At 22.6% G+C, this 21,661-nt stretch overlaps 7 protein-coding genes across 7 annotated transcripts; 2 read left to right on the forward strand and 5 right to left on the reverse strand. All coding sequences in view use genetic code 6, as the record gives it.

The window, feature by feature from the left end:
• Positions 1-450: 450 nt before the first annotated feature.
• Positions 451-1,228, reverse strand: TTHERM_00554580 (hypothetical protein; the record flags this gene model as incomplete). Its single annotated transcript, XM_001009248.1, has 2 exons — positions 451-628; positions 969-1,228. 2 exons carry the CDS (start codon positions 1,226-1,228, stop codon positions 451-453), a joined length of 438 nt encoding a protein of 145 aa, XP_001009248.1.
• Positions 1,229-1,923: 695 nt separating this feature from the next.
• TTHERM_000554589 (transmembrane protein, putative) lies at positions 1,924-2,174 on the reverse strand (the record flags this gene model as incomplete). Its single annotated transcript, XM_012795943.1, has 2 exons — positions 1,924-1,968; positions 2,016-2,174. The coding sequence occupies 2 exons, from the start codon at positions 2,172-2,174 to the stop codon at positions 1,924-1,926; spliced, it is 204 nt and encodes a 67-aa protein (XP_012651397.1).
• A 2,478-nt stretch (positions 2,175-4,652) lies between these two features.
• TTHERM_00554590 (hypothetical protein) lies at positions 4,653-5,696 on the reverse strand (the record flags this gene model as incomplete). The annotated part of the gene is made up of 1 exon (XM_001009249.3): positions 4,653-5,696. The coding sequence occupies one exon, from the start codon at positions 5,694-5,696 to the stop codon at positions 4,653-4,655; it is 1,044 nt and encodes a 347-aa protein (XP_001009249.3).
• A 1,022-nt stretch (positions 5,697-6,718) lies between these two features.
• Positions 6,719-10,825, forward strand: TTHERM_00554600 (condensin complex subunit 2; the record flags this gene model as incomplete). Its single annotated transcript, XM_001009250.2, has 14 exons — positions 6,719-6,721; positions 6,787-7,131; positions 7,226-7,292; positions 7,367-7,433; positions 7,486-7,565; positions 7,623-7,852; positions 7,918-8,026; positions 8,087-8,205; positions 8,304-8,690; positions 8,765-8,936; positions 9,206-9,434; positions 9,845-10,034; positions 10,184-10,270; positions 10,577-10,825. The coding sequence occupies 14 exons, from the start codon at positions 6,719-6,721 to the stop codon at positions 10,823-10,825; spliced, it is 2,334 nt and encodes a 777-aa protein (XP_001009250.2).
• Positions 10,826-13,816: 2,991 nt separating this feature from the next.
• Positions 13,817-16,784, reverse strand: TTHERM_00554610 (ubiquitin-like modifier-activating enzyme; the record flags this gene model as incomplete). The annotated part of the gene is made up of 5 exons (XM_001009251.3): positions 13,817-14,390; positions 15,369-15,507; positions 15,798-15,916; positions 16,174-16,356; positions 16,648-16,784. The coding sequence occupies 5 exons, from the start codon at positions 16,782-16,784 to the stop codon at positions 13,817-13,819; spliced, it is 1,152 nt and encodes a 383-aa protein (XP_001009251.1).
• Positions 16,785-16,926: 142 nt separating this feature from the next.
• TTHERM_000554619 (hypothetical protein) lies at positions 16,927-17,247 on the reverse strand (the record flags this gene model as incomplete). The annotated part of the gene is made up of 2 exons (XM_012795944.1): positions 16,927-17,032; positions 17,084-17,247. 2 exons carry the CDS (start codon positions 17,245-17,247, stop codon positions 16,927-16,929), a joined length of 270 nt encoding a protein of 89 aa, XP_012651398.1.
• A 2,340-nt stretch (positions 17,248-19,587) lies between these two features.
• Positions 19,588-21,540, forward strand: TTHERM_00554620 (transmembrane protein, putative; the record flags this gene model as incomplete). The annotated part of the gene is made up of 1 exon (XM_001009252.3): positions 19,588-21,540. The coding sequence occupies one exon, from the start codon at positions 19,588-19,590 to the stop codon at positions 21,538-21,540; it is 1,953 nt and encodes a 650-aa protein (XP_001009252.3).
• Between the last annotated feature and the right edge of the window lie 121 nt (positions 21,541-21,661).

The raw sequence follows: 21,661 nt of genomic DNA on the forward strand, positions 1-21,661 counted from the left end.
ATCATTGCATTAAAGATTTTGGTTGTCTTATTTTGAATTCTAGCTTTTATTTATTATTTCAATGAGCACAACTTTATTTTTATTTCTAAAATTTCAGTGATAGAATAATTAATTTTATGGAAAAATAAATAACTATTTATTCTAATCAATCAATTATCACACATTAATTAAAAAACTTGATTTTTAGTTAAAGAAATGATTTAAAATAAAACAAACTGACTGAATTAAGAAAACTAAATCAATTTTTAAATACAAAATAAATAATTTTTATTGATTTTTGAGGATTTTAGTTATCAATTAATTAGATTCCTAATAACTGAATATATCCTATAATCTCCATCACTCAATTAAGTAATTTTTATGCTCTAATATAAGAATTTTTAAAAGGATTTTTTTTGCCTTAAGTTCTTACTATAATGATATGGTGACTTATTTTTCAAAGTAATTTCCTCATTTTACTTTTTCTAAATTTATTAAAGTGGAGGCATTAAAGATTTTATAGCAAATCTCCTTGCATAAAAAGTAAGTGATCAACCTACAAGGTAAATAGAGGCTAACTAATTTTTGCTGATCAAGATCATAACCACCTTTTTCAGGAATATGATGTCTTGATACAGCTGTAAAATATCTAAAAGTTCTATTCAATTCACTGTTTCATAGATATATCAAACTCTTCTTGTACATTTTATTTTCTTTCTTTTTATATACCTAATTAATTAATTCTAATGATTTATTACTTTTATTATTGTTAAACTATTAATTAATTTAATTCAAAATTTATTTATGAGATAGATGTCATTTAAATTTTGCTTTGTTCCTAATATGATTTTCTGTGTATTTATTTTTGTAAACTTTAGAATTAATAATGACTTCCATCTTCTTTTTAAAATATTGGTTAATTTCTTATTTGTTTAATTTAGCATTAGATTATTCAATCTTCCCTTTTGCTAAGTATTAATTATAATCACTCTCTGTCAGTCTAATTAGTATTAAATCTTACAGCTGGCTCATTAAATTCGTTTACTCTATCTTATCTATATTCTCTTCTCATATAATTTTTTAAATTTTACAAATTTTATGAGTGATTATTGCTTGATATTTATTTTTATTTCACCATAAAAGAAGGAATTGTTATTAATTTTACATTATTCGATTCTTCATGAATTTCTCCAATTTCTTTTTTTATTGCTATTTGCAGCAAATTTTTTCTGTAGCTGAGAAGCTACATGTTAAAATAAATTAAAAAATAAATAAATTAAATTATTTTTAAATTTTGTATTATTTTATATTATTTTATATTTATTTATTTGTTTACTTTTAAATTTAAAAAAATTAATTTAAATTTAAATTTAAAATTTATTTAAATTATTATTAATCAAATACAAATTACATATAAATATATAAAATACTATTATATAAATTTATTTAATATTATATTAATTTCTATTAGAAAGATAAATAGTTATAGGTGTAACCCATCACTATTTATCTCTCTATTACAAAAAAAAAAATCTGCAATTAGCAATAATTTATTTATCTCAACGTGTATTCTATCCTTATTCTAAAATATCTAATTAATTTCCATTATTTTCTCATAAGTGTCCTTCCTATTATTTATTCTACAAAAAATAGAAGGAAAAACTCTTGCTATATTATTCTCTAAGTAATACCTCTACCAAAGTATCCTAAAGAATCCTAATATCATTATAAGAGCAAGCGTTCTGTTTACGTAGGCTAATATTTTATGGATAAATTAGATATTGAATTTAAATTAAATATTTTATTAATCAGAACTTTTCAATAGGGTACAACCAACATCATGAGGAATTAGAGCCTCACTTCATTATAACTTAAATTAATTAATTTAGTCATCGGATAATAGAGAAGAAAAATATTATTAAGATTAAACTAAAAGACCATTTTTCACTCAAGTAGTTTATGTTTGACCTACAAATTTATTCCAAAAAGCTTAATCAGGTGAGTATGAATACATGAAATTATTTATGTAATTTTACTTTATCTTCTATGAAGTTAATTTGTATTACTAAGATAATAATATTAAGCGTAAAGTTACCTAATATCTTTTTAGCTAGCGCAGTTATTAGGAATTTTTGATTTAGTTTGATTTAAATACAAACAACCATATGCCAAGAGAAATATTTAACTTTATACATTATCTTTAGGACTATGTTCAAAAGTATAGTTGGATACTTAAGTATAATTAGTACAATAATATCAAACAATTAGAGGATTTGTACAATAAATTACATCAATTCTCGCTTCATAAAAGAAATGCTGGGCTCTCTTTTATAATTTGGATAAGCCTAATGCACTATATATTTTTTTATTTTCCTATGTCTACAGGATATATAAATCTTTGTTATCTCATCATTGAAACCGAAAGCTAACAATATTACTCTCAAATCTAGCTGAATAAGGCATTAGCAATAAAGTTTTATGATCTATATTTATGGTGATTCTATTTTTTTTATTTTAAAATGTTAGGTAAACAAAGTAAGGATATATGACAAGGAAAATGCTCAATATAAATGATAAATCTTGCAAAAGTTCCTTTTTTAATTTACTTATTCTCACCTAATTTAAAAAAAAGGATGATGAAAACATGTCAATTTATTTTAATAACTATCATTTAGTTCTAAAAGAAATTATATTAGGGTTTAAAGAATTTAATTTTTTTTTGATTATAATTTTTAACTTATTTTAAAAGTGGATTGAAATAATCAATTAATGCTATTTGATTGGTTGAATTTTTATACATTTAAAATTCATCTTATCATATAGTAAAAATCTCTTTGAAAGAATTTTGTCTTTATTCCTTCTTATTTTCAAGATATTAAGATTGATATTGCTTTATAAATTTTGGTTATTAAAAAATTAATGCGATTTCTACAATAATCATAAAATAACTGATCATTATGAGAGTAAAGTTCCTTTATTGTTTATAATTTCATAATTTAATCTATGCAAAAAATAAAATAATAAAATTTATGATAAATTTTATAATATTTAAACACTAAATCTTTTTAATAAATCAACATTAATTTCTAGAATAAATTTAAAGTTTAGAATATTCATTTTATTTTGATGAAATTTTTCTAAAATTTTCTTGAAAAAAAGTAAGATTAGTTTAGTTAGTTAGTTCTCTTATGAATTTTTAAAAATTTTTTATTTCTTATTTTCTAGTTTTTTAATTAAATTTTATAAAAAAACTTAATTTTATGTCTTCAACAAATTTATATATTAAATGAATTCAAAATCAATTTTTAATTCATTAAAATATAATATCGTTTTTTTATTCTTTTAAAAGAATAACTCTCTATAAATATTCTTTTAGTATTGCTTATCAAATATGTTTTGAGAGCTATTTTTCAAAAAGATGAATATTTGTTTATAAAAAATTTATTTATTTGCATCAATTGCTTTATTTTTTTTATATTTGTAAATTTATTTATTTTTTAAATTTTATTTAATTATTTTAAAAATATGGAATTACAAATTTATAATTTAAAACATTTTTGCTAAATTAAAATTTTATGGATAATATTTTTCTTTGTTTTAAGCACCTATTTTAATCTATATCCTTAAAAACAAGTAGCTGTAATAAATAAAATCATTTAAAAGTATTGCCTAACTAACTACTTTTGGAAAAAAGTTTGAATTTCTTAAATTTTTTTTTAGTTATTTAATAGAATTAGAAATTCAAAAGATAATTTTTAAACAATCACATCCATCTTAGTATGGTAATTTTTTTAAATAAATGATTAAGATGTAACTAAAATAGTAAATTTAATTTATTTTATGGGTTAAAAATAATTTTATTATGATAAAAATAGTAAATTTATTTCAATGAATTAATTTTAGCCACAAAAATTAATTAATTAAAAAAATAGTTTAAGCTTTTCGAAAATGTTTAATTGGAAATATTTTTTGTTAAATACTTTCAAAAATAAGAATATGAATTTTGGGAGTAAAAGTATTGGTAAAATAATTAAAATAACCAATAAAAATGAATAAGTAATAATTTATAAAAATGATGGTTTACTAATAATATTCATTTTTAATTTACAATAGAGGAAATATTTATTTGCAAAATTAAAATTAAAAAAGTTATATTTTTAAAATAAATTAAATTAAAAAAATGAATTAATTAAATTTTATTTAAAAAATATTTTATTTTAAAATAGTGCGTTTAATAATTAAAAAAATAAATTATTAAAATGTTAAAAAAATATATTTTTGAACAAATAACAAAGAAAATTAATAAATATTTAAATATACTTTGTCTTAAAAGAAGAAACTGTTTCCATAAAAGGGAATTTTAGAAATTAGAATTAAAAAAGTAAATCTATAAGTTTTTAAGTAGTAGAAATTAGAATTAAATAAAAAAATCTGTTAGATTTTAAATTATTAATAGCATCTTATTTCGCTTAGTTCAAAAAAAGAAAATAAAGCTAGAAACCAAATATTAAATTGTTAAATAATAAATTGCAAAATCTAATTAAGAATCCTTCATTATTTATTTATTTTAAGAATAAAAAAACAAGATAGATAATAAAGACCATCATATATAATAAAATACATATAATTATCTTTTAAAATTATATTTTTTTATATTTAGGATTTTATGTAAATCAGAACATTAAAGCAATTAAGCTAGAGAGTAAAGAGAAGATAATGATAACAGAATTGCTTGATTTAGTAGAGCAAGTACCAACCTAACTAAAAACACATCCTTAACTTTCACAGTTGCTTGCATCCTTGATAGAATTAAGGCATTAAGTTGCACTTTTGGGTACACATGTAGCAGGAAGTTAGAAACAATTAGGACCACAATTATTAGCATCACCAGGGCATTCAGAAGCTGAGCATTCACCAGTTGAATCACAGTTATTTAAATCGCAATTAGCAATATTACAAGCATCTTAATTTGCTCCACATGTACCTTGAGTTTAAGAAACGCAATTAGTATTAGCAACACAAAGTGCATCAGTTTTAAGATCTTAACAGGTTGTTTGAGCTGTATTATTACACACATTTTTGCATCCTAAAGCATTACACTTTACAGCATCAGTTTATGAAGCACATGCATCTTCGCAAGCTTTGTTTGCTGCGTTCCATGAACAAGTTCCTTTACAATCTGCTTCTGCGAGAGTATTACAAGTGTTAGGATTTGAACAAGTTCCAAATGAGCAATTACCGTTAGGATTAGCGCATACGTTATCGCATTATAAATCAGTTTTTGCAACACAGGATATAGCTCCGGTAGCATTAAATAAGCAGTTAGTGTTGGGAGCAGAACAGGTAGCATAGTTGGTAAAGGCTTTACATTTATTTGTTAAATCGTCATTTGGTGTGCATTTAGTAACAGAAAACTAACATGCATTATTATGATTGGTGCATGTTGCTTTATCTTTGTTATATAATTCACAATCAGTAGCCTTGGGAAGACATTTAGAAGCTTAGTAGGAGCAATTAGAGGCACTGTTTTAGCAATCATCTTAAGCAGTAAATCCAAAGCATTTAGAAGTACAAAAACTAACTCCGTTAGTGTCAGGTGTGAATTAACAGTTGGTAGTATTACAAGTATTGCTGAGATATCCAGAGCAGGTTGGAGTGTCAGCTGCGAAAGTAACTCCGCAGATGAGGGCAACTAAAATAATAGATGAAATTTTCATTCTTTTAGCTAATTTTTATCTTTCTTTTTTTATATTCTTTTTTATTTAATTAATTTATTATTAAAATGTGGTTATGCCTTCTTAATAAATATATATTTATATATATATGTATATGTATAGTATATATGTATTTTATAAATCATCTACCAATAGACAGACCACAAAGCAAGCTATTTTTATTAATCTCAATTTAAGATTTTGATTTCTTGTTTTTTAAATTGAGACGGGTAGGGTAATTTCATCAAATTTTATGATCAGGTACCTAATTTAGTCATTGTTGTTGTATTTATCTATTTATCTATCTATCTATCAATCGCATCAGCAAATATAAAATAAACAATATTAAATATTATACGAGAGATTTATTCAAAAAGGCAAGCAACTCAAAAAATAAATTAATTTGTAAAAAATTATTTGCTTAAAAAAGTATATTTCAAAAAAAATGTTTGCTCAATACTTTTCAGACTTATAATTCAACGAGAAATTGACATTTTATATTCATAAATAATGATTCATTCATTTAATTATGAGAACTTATGAATTCATTATTATTTTTATTACTTTTTCTTACAAATATAAAAAAATTTTTATTATTCATTGTATTATTGACTTACTTATTGATTTAGATTTTTTTTCTTCTAAAATTATTTTTTCAAAAAAAATAAATGTATTTGTTTGATACTTTGAAAAATTATTTGATGTGTTTTATGCATAAATTAATCAATGAAGAGTGAATCTTGCTAGCTAATTGAATTGATTTTAATAAAAAAAATTGTTATTTGTTTGTTTGTTTTTGAATAATAAAACCCGCAAAAAACAAAAAAATCAAAATAACAAACAAGTTTTAATTCATTTAAAGCAATATTTTCAATTTTAAAAATTTTGATAGAATCTTTAATTAAAGGCAATTAATTAATTAATCCATTTATTTTAAAATTGCATACAAAAAAGCTATTATATAATTTAGTGTATAGAATTAAATATAAAAGTTATTAGTCACACACACATAAGTGCTATTATCTATGGTAGGTTTATTTATTTTAAATGATATTCAAAACAAATAGGACCTTTTATTTTCTAAAAACTATAGGGTAAACCTTTAAGCGAGAAGCAAGTGAATTCATCCTAAAATTCACAAAATGCCCCTAACTCGAGGGAAAAGTTTTTAGGAGCAAGCAAAAAAATAGCTAAAAAAAAGAAGGAAGTTTCGCTGGACTTAGAAACCAATTAGGAAGAAGGGTTAGATTCCTTGAAGCTGCAATAGCAATCCAAGAAAGAAACATCAAAAGAAATAATATAAAGAAGGTAGAATTTATATGATAGGGAAGAAGATGAGGAAATAGAAGAGGAATACAACATTGAAGATGCAAAATTGGCTAAAAACTCTAATTAAGATAAAATCAGCGACATAATTGTAGGCCTTTTGTTAAAAAACGTAATACATATTTCTTATAAATTCAAATTTTAGAATTTTTTGTTAGCTTTGTTTTTTTTCTTGTCATTCATCAAAAATCTTATTATCATTAAAGAAAATCAACTCAAAAAATGCATTTGAAGTCCCTGTTGTAAATGTTTTAGATCTCTCTGATTTTAAAAGTAAGCATTGTTTTTATGAGGAAGAAATACTTCTTCTAAAACACATATTTTTAATATAATTTTTGTTAAAAAAGACATAAATACAGATTTTGCTTGGAAGAAGCTCTCAAGCACTCTTGATGCAGGTGCAAGGATTTATGGGTATGCTAATTAACGGATTTTAATTTTAATAATATTTAAATACAAACAAAAGATATCGTGTAGACAGTTTGCATAGTGACACTTATAAAATAAGAGGAGGCCTTAATCGCTCAGAGGTTTAAGACATAAAAGGTAGTTAAGTTATTTATACATTATATAGTTGATTCTATAATAATATATATTATATAGATGCTAATAAAGCAAATGATTTAGAAGACCCACTTGAAAAAGATGAAGAAATAGAAAAGAAATTGCAAAAGAAGAAATTCAAAGGAGGTGAGAGCACTTTAGAAAAGAACTTAGCGAATATCAATGCCACCAAATACGATTTAGAATTCGACATTGATCCTCTATTTCAAAAAACCTCTGCAAAATTTGATGACTCAGGAGCTAAAGGACTTCTTATGAATGCTATAGGAGTATTTATTATTAAAATTTCAAATTATAAGAAAAATGAATAACAATGAAATAATCTTTAAAATAGATAGATTCTGATGTCTCAATTTTGCTTGACTCATCTAAGCAGTAGCAACTTTGGAAGAGAAGAAAGCAAAAAAAAGCAACTTATGGTGAAATAGCAAGTTTAAATAGTGGTAAATAAAACTAATAAGCAAATAATCGCTATGTATTTATTCTGAATTTTTTTTATCTAGGTAAACCAACAAATTATGAGAGTATCTTTAAGTGCTAGCTTTGTCCCGAAATGACTAATTTGGCTCTAGACATGAGAAATAATTCAAAGCAGATCTTTGATGTGTCAAGAATAAGAGAAGTAAAATAAATTATTTCAAAATATTAACATGATTAAATTGCTTAAAATTAATTTTATACAAATGCATTTATTTGACTTATTTTTAAAATAATTTCCAGAACAGGAGAACAAACTTCTTGATTTCTACAAACTCTGAAATTTCAATGTAAAATAAGCTTATAAACGAAATAGAAGAAGGTGAGAGAGAAATCATGCAAGAAATTGATGCAGCTATTTTGAATTAGGTTGATGATTATTTAGAACCTCTTGAAAAAGAGTAAATACTCTTATAAGATAATCCTGCTTCATTCAATGCTGCAAATCTTTCAAACAGCTTTAATCATAACTTGATAACCACCAATCCTCATGGATACGACGACTACAACGATTAAATAATTCCAGAGTAAGATGATATTCCTCTTGAAGATGTATATAACGAAAAGAATGCATTAAACCTTGACAAATTCAATTCAATCGAAGAAGAGCATGACAATACAATTACAGCAGTAGAGAATATTTTTAATTTCTTAACTTTTAACAATGCTAAATAAATAAATTAATAAATAATTCAAATAAAAAGTTAATTGGCGGAGGAGCTGCCACACTCAACACATCTATGAACTCACAGTCTATGAAGCCCCTTAACTTTTTGAATTTAGAAGATAAGTTGCAGACAATTGGATTTGGGAAAGAATATATGAATGGATCAAGCATAAAGAATTGGATGCAACCTGATGCATGGAAATTACCAAGTAATTCAAACCTCTATTTTAATTTTATTAAACAAATAGAGATATTCCTATCCTCATTCATCAAAAAATTTATGGGGCAGGTCTTTCTTAAAATAAAAATAAAGTTTTAATATTTGTCTATTCCACGAGGAATAATATGATCGGAACCTGATTAGGTGTTTTTAATTAGAATTTATAAGAAAACTCATAGAAATTTTGTGAAAGAATTTATCATTAACACTTTAATCAAAGAGCGATTTTATTTTTAATACTTCACAATTTATAAAAAGAAAAGTAAAACATCAAAATACGCATTTAGGACTTACTCCCAGAGCTTAACATATTCAGGTCAAAAAAGCTAAAACAAAAGGGTGAGTGCGAAATTGACTTCGACATCTCAAATGAAGAAGACTTTGATCAAGTTGTTGATCCCGATCCAATTAATGTAGATAAATATAAGAGTTCATATTCTTAAGAAATTGGGATGCTCCCAAAAGATTATCACATCTCTAAGCAATTGTAATTAATTCATTTTTGTCATTTGGTACCTTAACTTAATTTGCTTGTGTTTGCTTAATTATTTTGAGGGGTATCGAGATTATTAATTAATTTTTATTTGTGATTTGTATCTAGATAATTTGTTCATCTAAGATTCGCAATTGTTTTTATAATTCAAAAGCATTACTTTTGCAATTAATTTTTAATCTATTATGATTGACAAGTTGCTTTAGATTAAGATTAATAAATTTCTTTTCTTTTTTTCAGGGTACTTTCCTTACATTAATTAAGATATAATTTTTATGATGCTTTATTAGAAAAATATCCTAGCATACACACCTTAACCCAACCCAGAACAATTCAACACAACAATTTTTGAAAAAGATATTTTTATGAGTTCAAATAATTTTATATTTTAATTGAAAAAATAGATTGAGCTCTTTTGGATTTAAAGATCCTGCTACCATATTCCATCGCTCTCGTCTTGGAAGTGAATTAGATGAAGATGATCTAAATAACGACACAATTGACTACTACGATTACAACGGTGATAACAGAATATTGCCTGTAAATACCCATGTTCCCAGTACTATGTCAAAAGTGCTGAATGAAATTGCAGAAGTAAGATAAATTGATTAATCATTTATAGTTACATATTTATTGTTGTATATTGATTTTCAAAATTAGTTAAGCAAATTTGAGTTTACATTTTATAAAAAAAATGAAGTATTGTTGTTCATTAAAATAATTTGTTTCCTTATCCATTAAAGAAATAGGCAATTAAGGCAAAGAACTAAATGCCCATCAAAGAGCTCAAGACAAAACTATGGGACAAGCTGGAAAAAAAGATACCAATGGTAAAAATACAAGAAATTATTTTCCAACTTGATTTGTTTGTTTGTTTGTTAGTTATTTTTTTTTTCTTATTGACTTTCCCCAATTTATAAATTAAAATATCTAAAAGCCCAAATTATTTGCTATTTTATTTTTTAACCACAAATTTTCACTTTGTTATTCTAATTGAAGTTGATTTTTCAATTTTATAAAAATAAATAAAATTTTGTTTAATTCAGATAACATTTACATACATACCTACAATCAATTGATTTTCGGCTATATTCAAGCTAAAATTCATTTGAATATTTATTTATTTATCAATAAAGACTTCAACCACAGGATAGAGCCAAAACGACTCTCTTTTCATCCAAAAAAGAGTTGAAGTTGAGGAAGAAGAAATTCATTTTAGTGATGTTTACGATCAACTCCCTGACTTGATAGGCCTTCAAAATCGTAGCAGAGTCTCTCTCTAAACATGCTTCGTTACAATTCTTCATCTTGCAAACGAAAAGACTCTCCGTTTCGAGAGAACTGAGAGAGAAGGTGATTTCAAAATATCAAGAGACTAGAATTGAAAACTTGAAAGCAAGTTTTATTTTCGCTAAATTTGAAAAAGCAAATCTAAAATAATTAAAAGGCCCTCAAAGAAGAATATCAAGAAGAAAAGAAACTCTTTCTAGCATAAAATTTATCCTAGATTGCTTAAATTGTGCCTCATAATATATTAAATTTCAATAAACCGATCTAAATAACAGAAAAAACTATATAAAATATTTGAAGAAACACCATTAAATAAATTAACTCAAAAAGTGTTACTAAATAATTATTATTGCATGCATACATACATATATTCATACCTAATTAATTATATGTTTTAGAGTAAAAAAAATATTGTCATAGAGTTATAAAAATCACATTACTTTTTATTAATAATAAACTATTCCTCATTTTCCTAAATAATAACCTATTTCTTAATAATTCTTAAAACATTTTTACATATTTTTCATTAAAGCATTATTTTTTTTTCCTACTTTGTTAATTAAATTATCTAAATATGTCTTCTATTATATTTTTAAGTATTGTAAGCATCTTAAAATTCAAATCTTTATCTGATAACAATTTAATTAAAAATCCATTAACTCAAATCCTTATTACCACACATTCTATAAAAATATCTTTAGTATGACCTCAATCATTATCATCAATTTAAATGATAACAAATTATTTTTTAGTTTTTTATAACTTTAAATTATTAAAATTGTTATTAACATATTTTATCTTTGAAGTATTGAAGTAGAATTATATAAAAATAAATTAGAAATTTGATTGAATAAAGATAATAGATAGAATATACCTAAAATTTTTATTATTTATGAATTAACTATTTATTCTAATTTGAAAATAATCAATCATCATTAAACTATTCTACAGAATGATTTACCAATATAAAAAAATTATTCCAACAGCTTTAACTAAAACATTTTAGCATTTTTTAATGAAATTTTATTTTTTATTTAAATGATTTTTACAGCTTTTCTTAAAAAATGAATAGAAAGTTAAAAAAAAAAAGATTTTTTGTTTATTATTATTTCTGAGTAATTGTTTTTTTGCGATAATAAATTTATACTCTAAATTTTAAACAAATATGAATTTATTGCATATATTTATTTATAATACCTCATTAAGTTTATCTTGCGCAAAAATTTGAGTTATTGATTAAAATCTTGTTTTGAAATGAATCACTCTGAAAATTAATTAGTTTCAATCTTTTCTTTTTTAATTTGAATAAATTATCGATTATTCTAAAATATATTTGAATATCCCACTATAATACAAACAAACACTCACAATAAAAAAATATCCATAAAAAAAGTTTGCTATTTATTTATTCTATTTGTTTATTTTTTATTTTTTTAGATTTAATTAGCTCATTTTAATTAACACTCAGAATATTTTTAATGTATGTAGATTGATTGTTCTCATTTTTATATATTTCTGATTTGAGGAAGTATTTTTTTATCTCACATTAATCATTCAAAATACTAATATTTTATCTCAGTAACAATTACTTTATGTTACAACTAGTAATTATTATACTATGATTCTTTAAAAGAGTAAACCTAATTTGAACAATTTGTCAAATATCTTAAATTGAAAAATTTAATTTGCAAATTATCGACGAGGTATCTGTCTTCTATTGTTAATTAAAAATTCCTGATATTATATTAAAATTTGATCTTTTTAAAATGAGTAACAATTAATAGATTGGTTTAAAACTTACCCCCTATTTTTAGATATTAATTTGTAAAAAGAAAGTTAATGATTTTTAGTTTTAAAAAAAAATATCATTAAAAATTCAAGTGCATATTTAATTCACATACTTGATAAATTTAGTTAGTTGACATTAGGCTTCGTAAGTTGTATTTTTGATGGAATAAGTTATTATTTATGAGAATAACGTTTTGAAAATTGGTTGAAAAAAGTGTTAGCTTTAAACTTTTACAAAAGAAATAAAATACATAAAGTTGGTTGATCAAAATTATAATTTGTAAATAAATTATTTCAAAATGAAGTTCTTTCTTATGCAGAATTAAAAATCAAATAAAAATATCATTTTTTTATTTTAGGGGTAATTAATAAATAATTAATATTATAATTCTTTTCGCAATTAAGTATTTTTTCTGATGTTAACTTGAAGCAGAAATAATTAATTGTAAACTGTAAATTCAATTAAATTAAATGGCAGTGTTTATATCTTTAATTTTTCTTTTGAAAATCTCTATAATTATATTTTTTAAAAAAACATGTTAATTCAGCATATTAACTCTTCATTTGACATTTAGTTATTTATTCTTGATAGGCATTATAAAAAAATAATTTTAAATAGCATCATCCCAATAATTGAATTCACTTTTTCTTCAAGAAATAAGAAAATTAATTGCAAACAAACAACTTAGGATATTTAGCTTGGATCTATTATTAAAGAAATTAAGAAGTAAATATAAAAGTTAATACTGTAATTTATTTGAATGAGATCCATCATTGCAGAAATATGTTAATATAAACTAAAAACAATAAATCTATTAAAAATTTAAATTTTGTTTATAGGAGTAATCATTAATGCCCAGCCATTAAAAAATAAATAATTATTTTATTGAATTTCAAAAAATCAATTTTATTGTTTTTTCCCTTTCAATATTTTATTCAAAATTCATCTCTTTTTTAAATAATAAAAAATAGTTTGTTTAAACCTATTTTCTTATAAAAAAATTGAAAAATTTAGGATAATTATTTGAATTTCTCTCATGCAAATTTTTTTCTGATACTCGTCAGGAGAAGATATTTTTTTGAAATAAAAAACAATTGATAAAAAATATTTGATTGATCTTTTTACCATAATTCAAAACAAACTTTTATTATGAAATTAGCTGAGTAAACTTTAAAGAAAGCGATACTAAAATAATGAAAAATAACATTTTTGATTTACTTCTACAAACACAAATAATTTTATTAAAAACACTTAAAAATAAAGATTTGATTTTTAATATCTTTTAACTAGTATTTTTTCACATATTTTACAGTTTTGCCATCAAATCGTCCAAATTATTTTGCTCAATTTCTTATTCTGAAATTTCCTTTACATCATCATCTTTTTTATTGGAATCACTTTGTGGTCCTGATTCATCAACTATTTCGATTCCCCACTCGTTTTCGCTGGGTTTATTTTCCTTTTCGAAGGCTTCCTTGGCAGCCTTCTTTCTTTATTCAAGTCTTTCAAGGATGTTTTCTTATTTATTAACAGCCTTTTCAGCTTGTCTTTTTCTACATTCGTTTTCCTTGCATTCAGAGTTTGGCTTAATCATATAGTTGGTGAAAAAGTCAGCTTTTGCGTTATAAGCTAAAACAAAAGCAAGGTCACCAAAATCAAGAAGGAATTTTAAGGCATTTTATGCAAGAAAACCAGCTGTAATACCCATAGTAGTAGGAAGTGAAGCTGCACAAACGCCTTCTCTTTTTATTGTGTGTTCGTTACTTTCAACCACAGCAAGAGGTGTAGCACATGCGAAGCAAGCAGTTTCACCTGGAATCATAATCTAAATATGAGCACTCATAGCATCTTCACTTACACCACTTTCAAACCTGAAAAATACATAATAAAAAATATCTTAAAGTTAGAGTTAGGTTACAAGCAAAAATTATAAGGCTATCTTCTCCTATAAATTAATTCACAAACGAGGGGGTAAAGGCAGTTTTAAAAATAAATTGATTGATAAATGACTCAATACTAATTTGTTACGCAATAAAATATCATGTTACAATAACTTGTTAAAAAATCATATTTTTTTTCTTTGAAGCTTTACATTTTTTTGAAAATCTAAAAGGGGAAATAAAACTTTTTATTGATGCATTCTAAAAATTGTATCAATAAAAATGCAAATAAGCTGTTTATTGTGCTAGATCATATTATAAAACTACAAAAGTTGTAATATTTATTGGTTTGATTTTGAAATTTTAAATAGAATATTCTTACATTTTATAGAATAAATTTTTATTATAATTTTTGGTTTTTAGATGATGAATTTTTATTTTTGAAAAAATGAATCAAATTTTTGAAAATCTTTTAAGGAGCACCAAAAAGTTATCAACAAGATAGAATTATATTATAAATTTAAAAAACTTAAATAATAAAAAAATGGTTAATTTTTATTATAAAGTATGACGTAAAATCTATTGTAATTTATAATAGACGATCCAAATAAATTAAACAATATTGCATAATAATATTGTTATAAAAATTTAAAATGGTTGATTATTAAAAGTGAGTGACGCATACTCTTAGATTATTTATTTATTCTAAATTAATAAATTTAAATCTGTCTTCAAGAATAATAAAGATTTTTTTTTTTCTTCTTATTTTTGACATAATTTTTTTTCTATTTAATTTTTACAGACCTTATTTATTCTAAAATCAAAATTGTTTCTATTAATATATTTTTTGCTTTTATAATGATCTAACTTGATTGATTAAATCAATTTATTTTTTAATTAATAAAACTTTTTTATTCATAAATTTAACTTCCCATTTTTTTTAAAACAAAATCAATATAAAATAATTACCATATTTGGTCAAGTTCGTTACAACCTGTATTAATTGCCATACGAGCAGCATAGTTATCTACACAAGAAACTACTAAATTAATTCTTTCGCCATTCTTACCTCCTTTCTTTATTCTATCTAACAAGTGCTCAAATCCACCTTTATGTTTAAATGAAAACTATTTAAATATTTGCTTTCCAATTAGTCTCTTAAATAAATTTAAAATGAATACATAAAAAATTGCTTTATTTATTTATTTATTTATTTATTTATTATCATTGTTAGATAGAATTTAATTTTTGATCACAATCTTTATAAATTATTTATATTTCTATTTATTAGTATATTAATTTTTCTAACAAATAATATCTTTATGTTAAGATCTTGATATTTTAACTGTTTTTTAATTATGATGATAGTAATCTAAAAGCTTAAAGAAAATATATTACTGTTAGTGGTAATGTTCATGTTGTAAGCTTCGATTGTAATTTCAGGATTTATAGATTAAAGAGTCCCTTTAGCTGCATCGACCTTAGATAAACCAACTTATTAAGGAGTATAAAACAATCTTTTAAAATAAAAATTAATATAAACTAATCTAATAATTTATTAATTTTTTGAACATTTTACAGATAAACAAAAAAAATATTTCTTAACATAATTTAAAATTATGATTTTATTCTGTATTTATGTTTATATTTTTACTTTATCATCTATTGATATAAGTATATGAAATAAATTCTAACTTTTTTATGCTTATTCTTATAAATCTATAACAAAATTTTATGCATTTTTAATAATTTTTAAATTGATTTATTTATTTACCTATTCATGTTTGCTAACTCTACTTTATCATAATCGTAGATAATCAATTTGCCTAAGCCACAACGAGTAAGCATTTCAGCTAATACTGAACCTACACCACCAACACCAACAACTAAAACTGAACAATCTCTAATTTTCTCGTAATTTTAAACAACACCCATTCTCTTCAATGCCATCAAACGACTAAATAAATTAAATAATTGCTTAATTACTCATCCATTAAAATCTATCAAATAAAAAAGTAATTGCTCTCTATAAAAAACAGAAGAAAGTGAAATATTTCTAATCGCTTAAAAACTTAATAAAAATGAACTATTTTCTATAATGCGTTTACTTATAAATTTTATATTTTAACAATTTAATTAATTTAATTGCTCAGTTTATTTGTTAAAATATTTCAATTTTTAATCTTTTAATTTATATTATGTATGATATGATTTATGTATTTATTTATTCATGTATCTAACTAAGTACCTATATGGGTTATCATCCTTGACCTCTTCGCTCATACCTTTATACTTTTAATACTTTTCTTTAACATATTCGTTAATTTTATCATTTAGCTTTTATCTTTCATCTAAAAGCCTTTGTAGTTCTTTATCGCTATCCATTTTCTTATTTCTTGATTCCAATAGATGTAATTTTTAAACAAACAATTAATTATTTCTAATTATATAAAAATATGTATATTCTCTTAGACAATAAATTTTTTTTTGGATTTTATGTAAAGGACTACAAAATATCTATTTTTGATCATCCTAATATCTTTTACCACTCTGTCAGATTGACGTGGCAAACAAAACAATTAAATTATTTCTTTCTTTCTTTATTATTTATTATTTATTCAACAATCTATTTTCTAAAAATAAAAATTTAAAAGATTTAAAGATGTTAATATAAAATTATTTACAAAGTTGAATAACAAAATCTAAGGTTCTTTCCATTATCATTTTTCTTTATTTGCTTAATTTTTTATTCAAAATTCAATTTGTTTTCTAAATATAATAATATAAAAAATTTAAAGTTATTAATTTAAAATTATTTAAAAATTGCTGTAAAAGAATCTAATATCATCATATAAAATGAAATTATCTAGCTTATTAATATTATCTATTTATTTATTTACTTACTTAAGAATATACTTTTGAAACATAAAAATCTTTTTCTTTCTAATGAAAAAAGTTATTCCAAAAAAATAATTCATCCAAAAGTTAAAATCTAAGAATTAATTTTTAGTAACCGTAAGGGTGTAGTGTGAATGAATCTATTACATATTTGACTCAAATTTTTAGAATTTTTTTATTAGAAAATTTTTAGATGATCATTTTAAATCAAAATATTAAATTATCCCTTTAAATTCAAATAGCATCTAGCTAGTGATTTTTTATTTCATAAAGAATGACTGTCTCAATTTATAAATAATCTTCAATTAAATTTTGGCAGAGCAATGAAAAATAAACTCTATTTACTAAAAGTTCAACTAAAAAAATATTTGTTTAATTCTGCATTTAGATTAAACTTGATCTAAAAAAATAAAAAATTCAAAAATAAAATCTATTTCTATTGTAAAATTTACATAATATTTATTAGTGATAATTTATTATTTTCCTATTTCTTTAAGTATTTACTAAAATTAAATTAATAAATAAATAAATAAACAGAATTTACACTCAAATGTCATAAATAAATCATACAAAATGATAATAATTTTCATCTATTTAAGAAAATTATTTCTCATATAAAACTTTTTTGATAGGCTTAAATAAAAATACTATGTGTTTGTTTGTTTTTTTGTTTGTCTGTTTTTTATCTAATTAAAGATAAAGAAGAAATCATATATTTTCTTTTTTTTCAATTAGCCACAAAACAAACAATATCTGATCTGCAAATAATCAAAAAAGGTTTTTAATGATAAAAAAATAAATCTAACTAATATTACAGATCCTTCCTCAATTATGAATAGTTTTTATTTCATAGATTTTTGAAAATTTAAAAAACAATTTATGTTTCTTAAAAATAGGGGTAATAGATGCTAATTAATGTAGATTTTCAGTATATAGTTTGTGTTACTTACTGCTATCATTTTTTTTATCAAGATATCTACCTATTTTCAAAAATACCCCCATCTAAAAGTTGTTGGATTATTAAGATATTAATACTTTGTGGCTATTATTTAACTTAATTATTTAATTATAGGAGAAAATAGAGTGAAAATAATTAGAAATTTAAAAAAAGGGAAAAAGATAAATAAATAAACAAATCAAATATTATTTCTAAAATTAGATTTCAATCAAATTAAAGTATTAAATATTTATTTACCCCTTTTGATAAATACTCAATATTATCTTCACTTATAATTGATAAGCATATTACCGAAATTCTTTAACAAAAGAATAAAAATAAGATGTGATAAAATAAAAAAGCTACATATTTTAATTTTTATGGTTAATTAATAGAGTTTTTTGTTGATGTTTGCTATCTATCTTTTTTTAAATTAAATATATATTAATTTCTTTTCTAAAATATTTCCACAATTTAAATAAAAGCTTCTCAATTAGTCCGTTATAATATTTTTTGTAATTGTTAAGCTTATCTAAATTATTTACTTATAGGAGAAAATACTGCCAAAATAAATATAAGAAATTTAATATTAAGAATAACTATTAAAAAATAAATAAATAAATTAAATATCTATTCTAAAACTAAAAAATAATCAAATTAAAGGAAAAAAGATTTACCCTTATTGATAAGATCAAATTCGCTTTTATTTGCAGCCAATAATAAAGAGAGCAAGTACATTACCTAACAATGTTTTCAACAAAAAAATATAATTATTATTTGATATTTGTCTCATAAGTATTGTATGCCTTGAGTTATCTAATAATAAGAAAAGAGTATCAAATAGGTTATGTCTATGAACCATTCTGCTGGATTCTTCTTATGTCAATTGGTCAAAGCTTGAGTTATTTTCTATTTTTAATTTACAAATCTTATTGCAAAGTAAATTACTAAAAAGATGGAATAGAAGCTATCGAGAAAGGATTATCAATTTAGTTTAAGATTTACATATTCATAATTCCTTCTTTTCTGAACTTCCTAACCTAATTTTTATAAGCATATGCAACTTATGTTCGTTTTAACGATTATTTTCTGCTTTATAATGGTTATCTTATTGTAATTATAGTGTCTTCTATATTTTACTTAAAACGAAAATTGCATAGACAACATTACTTTGGCATAATTCTTAATTTGTTTAGCTTATTTTTAATAGGTATTTTAAGAGGTTATCAATATTTTTATAATTACAAAATACGTTAAGGTAATTTGAATATTTTTCCTTATTTAGCTTATATATTTTCCTGGTTTACAAATGCTGCTCAGCTGAGTTATGAAGAAATGTTGTACAGAAAATACATGTTGAATCCAGCCTAAGTTTCTGGGTATGAAGGAATGTTTGGAATAATTTTTGCGCCTATTGGAATTATAATTAACTACTATACTGATGATAATGACAATTTTTCTTATTTCGTGAGTGATGTCTTCTATTTCAATAACACATCTTTATTCTTATTAGCTTTGGTAGTAGTTTTAATAAATATTTTTTCAAGTAGTGTTAATTAGATCATCATAAAATAGATGTCTGCACTAACCAGAGCTATTTCAGACTCTAATTCTTTTATTTTAGGATGGTTATTCTTTATGATGGCAGGTTTATATTCATTTGGATGGTAATATCTATTTGGTTATGTCATTTCTTTTTTAGGTATAATCATATTTTGTGAAATCATAGTTCTACCATGGTTTGGATTCAATAAGAATCGAGGACATGATTTTGTAGCTCCTAAACTAAATCGTTATTATTCTCAACAAACGTATCCTTAATAATATTAAGCAAACATTCCCATTCAGTAATAGTACAATTATAACGGATATAATAACCAAGTGGTTAATTTGGAAAATAACCAATAAAATCAATTCTTAAATCAACCTTTATTAGCAGAGATAAATATTTCACCTAACTAATATTCATAAAGACCTTCAAATGTCTTAAATAATAACAATAATTATAATCAAAGTAAATAAGATAATATAACAGGACCCTAAAATTACCAATTTAGACCTTCAAATATTTCTAGCTAAGATAATTAAAGCCAAAATAGACAATAAACCCTACATTAAAATCTAATTGATTAGCCAAAGAACTTTAGTTAAAATTAGTTGAATTTTTAAACCACAAAAGAAGTATTAAAGGAAATATTATCTATGTAATTTGAAAATTTGACATAAATTAAATAAATAATTGTATTAATTCAGGATATTCAAGCCAAAACTCCTTAATAAGACCATAGCACCAATAATGAAATAGCTAAAATTTTGAAAAAAATTGCAAGTTAATTGACAAATGACTACTTAAATACCATAAAAATGAGAATGTTAAAATTGGTCTAAGAAGATTAGTATGCGAATGTTTATAAAATAAATGAAATGAGATATATTTCAGAAAGATTATCTTTCTTTGTTGATAATAATAATAGTAATATAACAATAAAATGCATAAACGAAATAATAGCATGGATTGAGGATAGTAATTAGCCCACTGAATTTACACAAACTCTCTAAAACGTTTAAGCAATAAACTAGCTATTTTTGAGTGAATATTAGAGAAATTAGGAAATTAGATCGAATTGGAAAGATTAATATGTAGCAATCTAATAAAAATTGAAATTTAATAATAGCCAAGGATAGTAATTTGAACAGTCAAATACTTCTAACTTAAATACCTTAAACCAAAACGGACAACAAAAATTAGATTAAAATTTAATGAATTAACCTTACTAGCTTAATTAAAATGAGCAATATTTAAGTACAACAAAATAAATATTAAAAGAAATTTTATCAACAGAATTTGAAAACTTGACATAAGTTAAACAAATCATTGTTTTAATTGATGATATCAATTCAAAAATTAATTAAAATGATTATAGTCACAAATCAAAAATAGGCAAAATTTCTCATAAAATTGCTTCTGTGTTGATAAAAAACTATTCAAATATCATCAAAATAAAAATTGTAAAATTAATTTTGGAAGATTAATTTATGAATATTTCTAAAATCAATGAAATGAGATATATTTAAGACCGACTATATTTCCTAGTTATCAACAATAATATTAATACTAAATGTCTTAACGAAATTATCATCTGGATTGAGAACAATCTTTAACCCAACGAATTAACATAAGTTACTTAAAACTTGTAACAAATTAATGAATAATATTTGAATGAATTAAAAAGAGATTTTTAGTAATCTGTCTCAAATTGGAATGAATAATACCAAGCAATACAATAAAAACTTAATTTTAGCTGATACAAGTTAATTAAGGTATTGTATAAAAGTGACAAAATCAAGAAATAACAGCTTAATGAGGATCAGAAGAAGTTGAAAGAAATATGATTCAACAAGAATATCTTTTATTTAAAACTTAATA

The sequence above is a fragment of the Tetrahymena thermophila genome, assembly GCF_000189635.1.
Source record: "Tetrahymena thermophila SB210 genomic scaffold scf_8254786, whole genome shotgun sequence".
NCBI lineage: Eukaryota > Ciliophora > Oligohymenophorea > Hymenostomatida > Tetrahymenidae > Tetrahymena > Tetrahymena thermophila.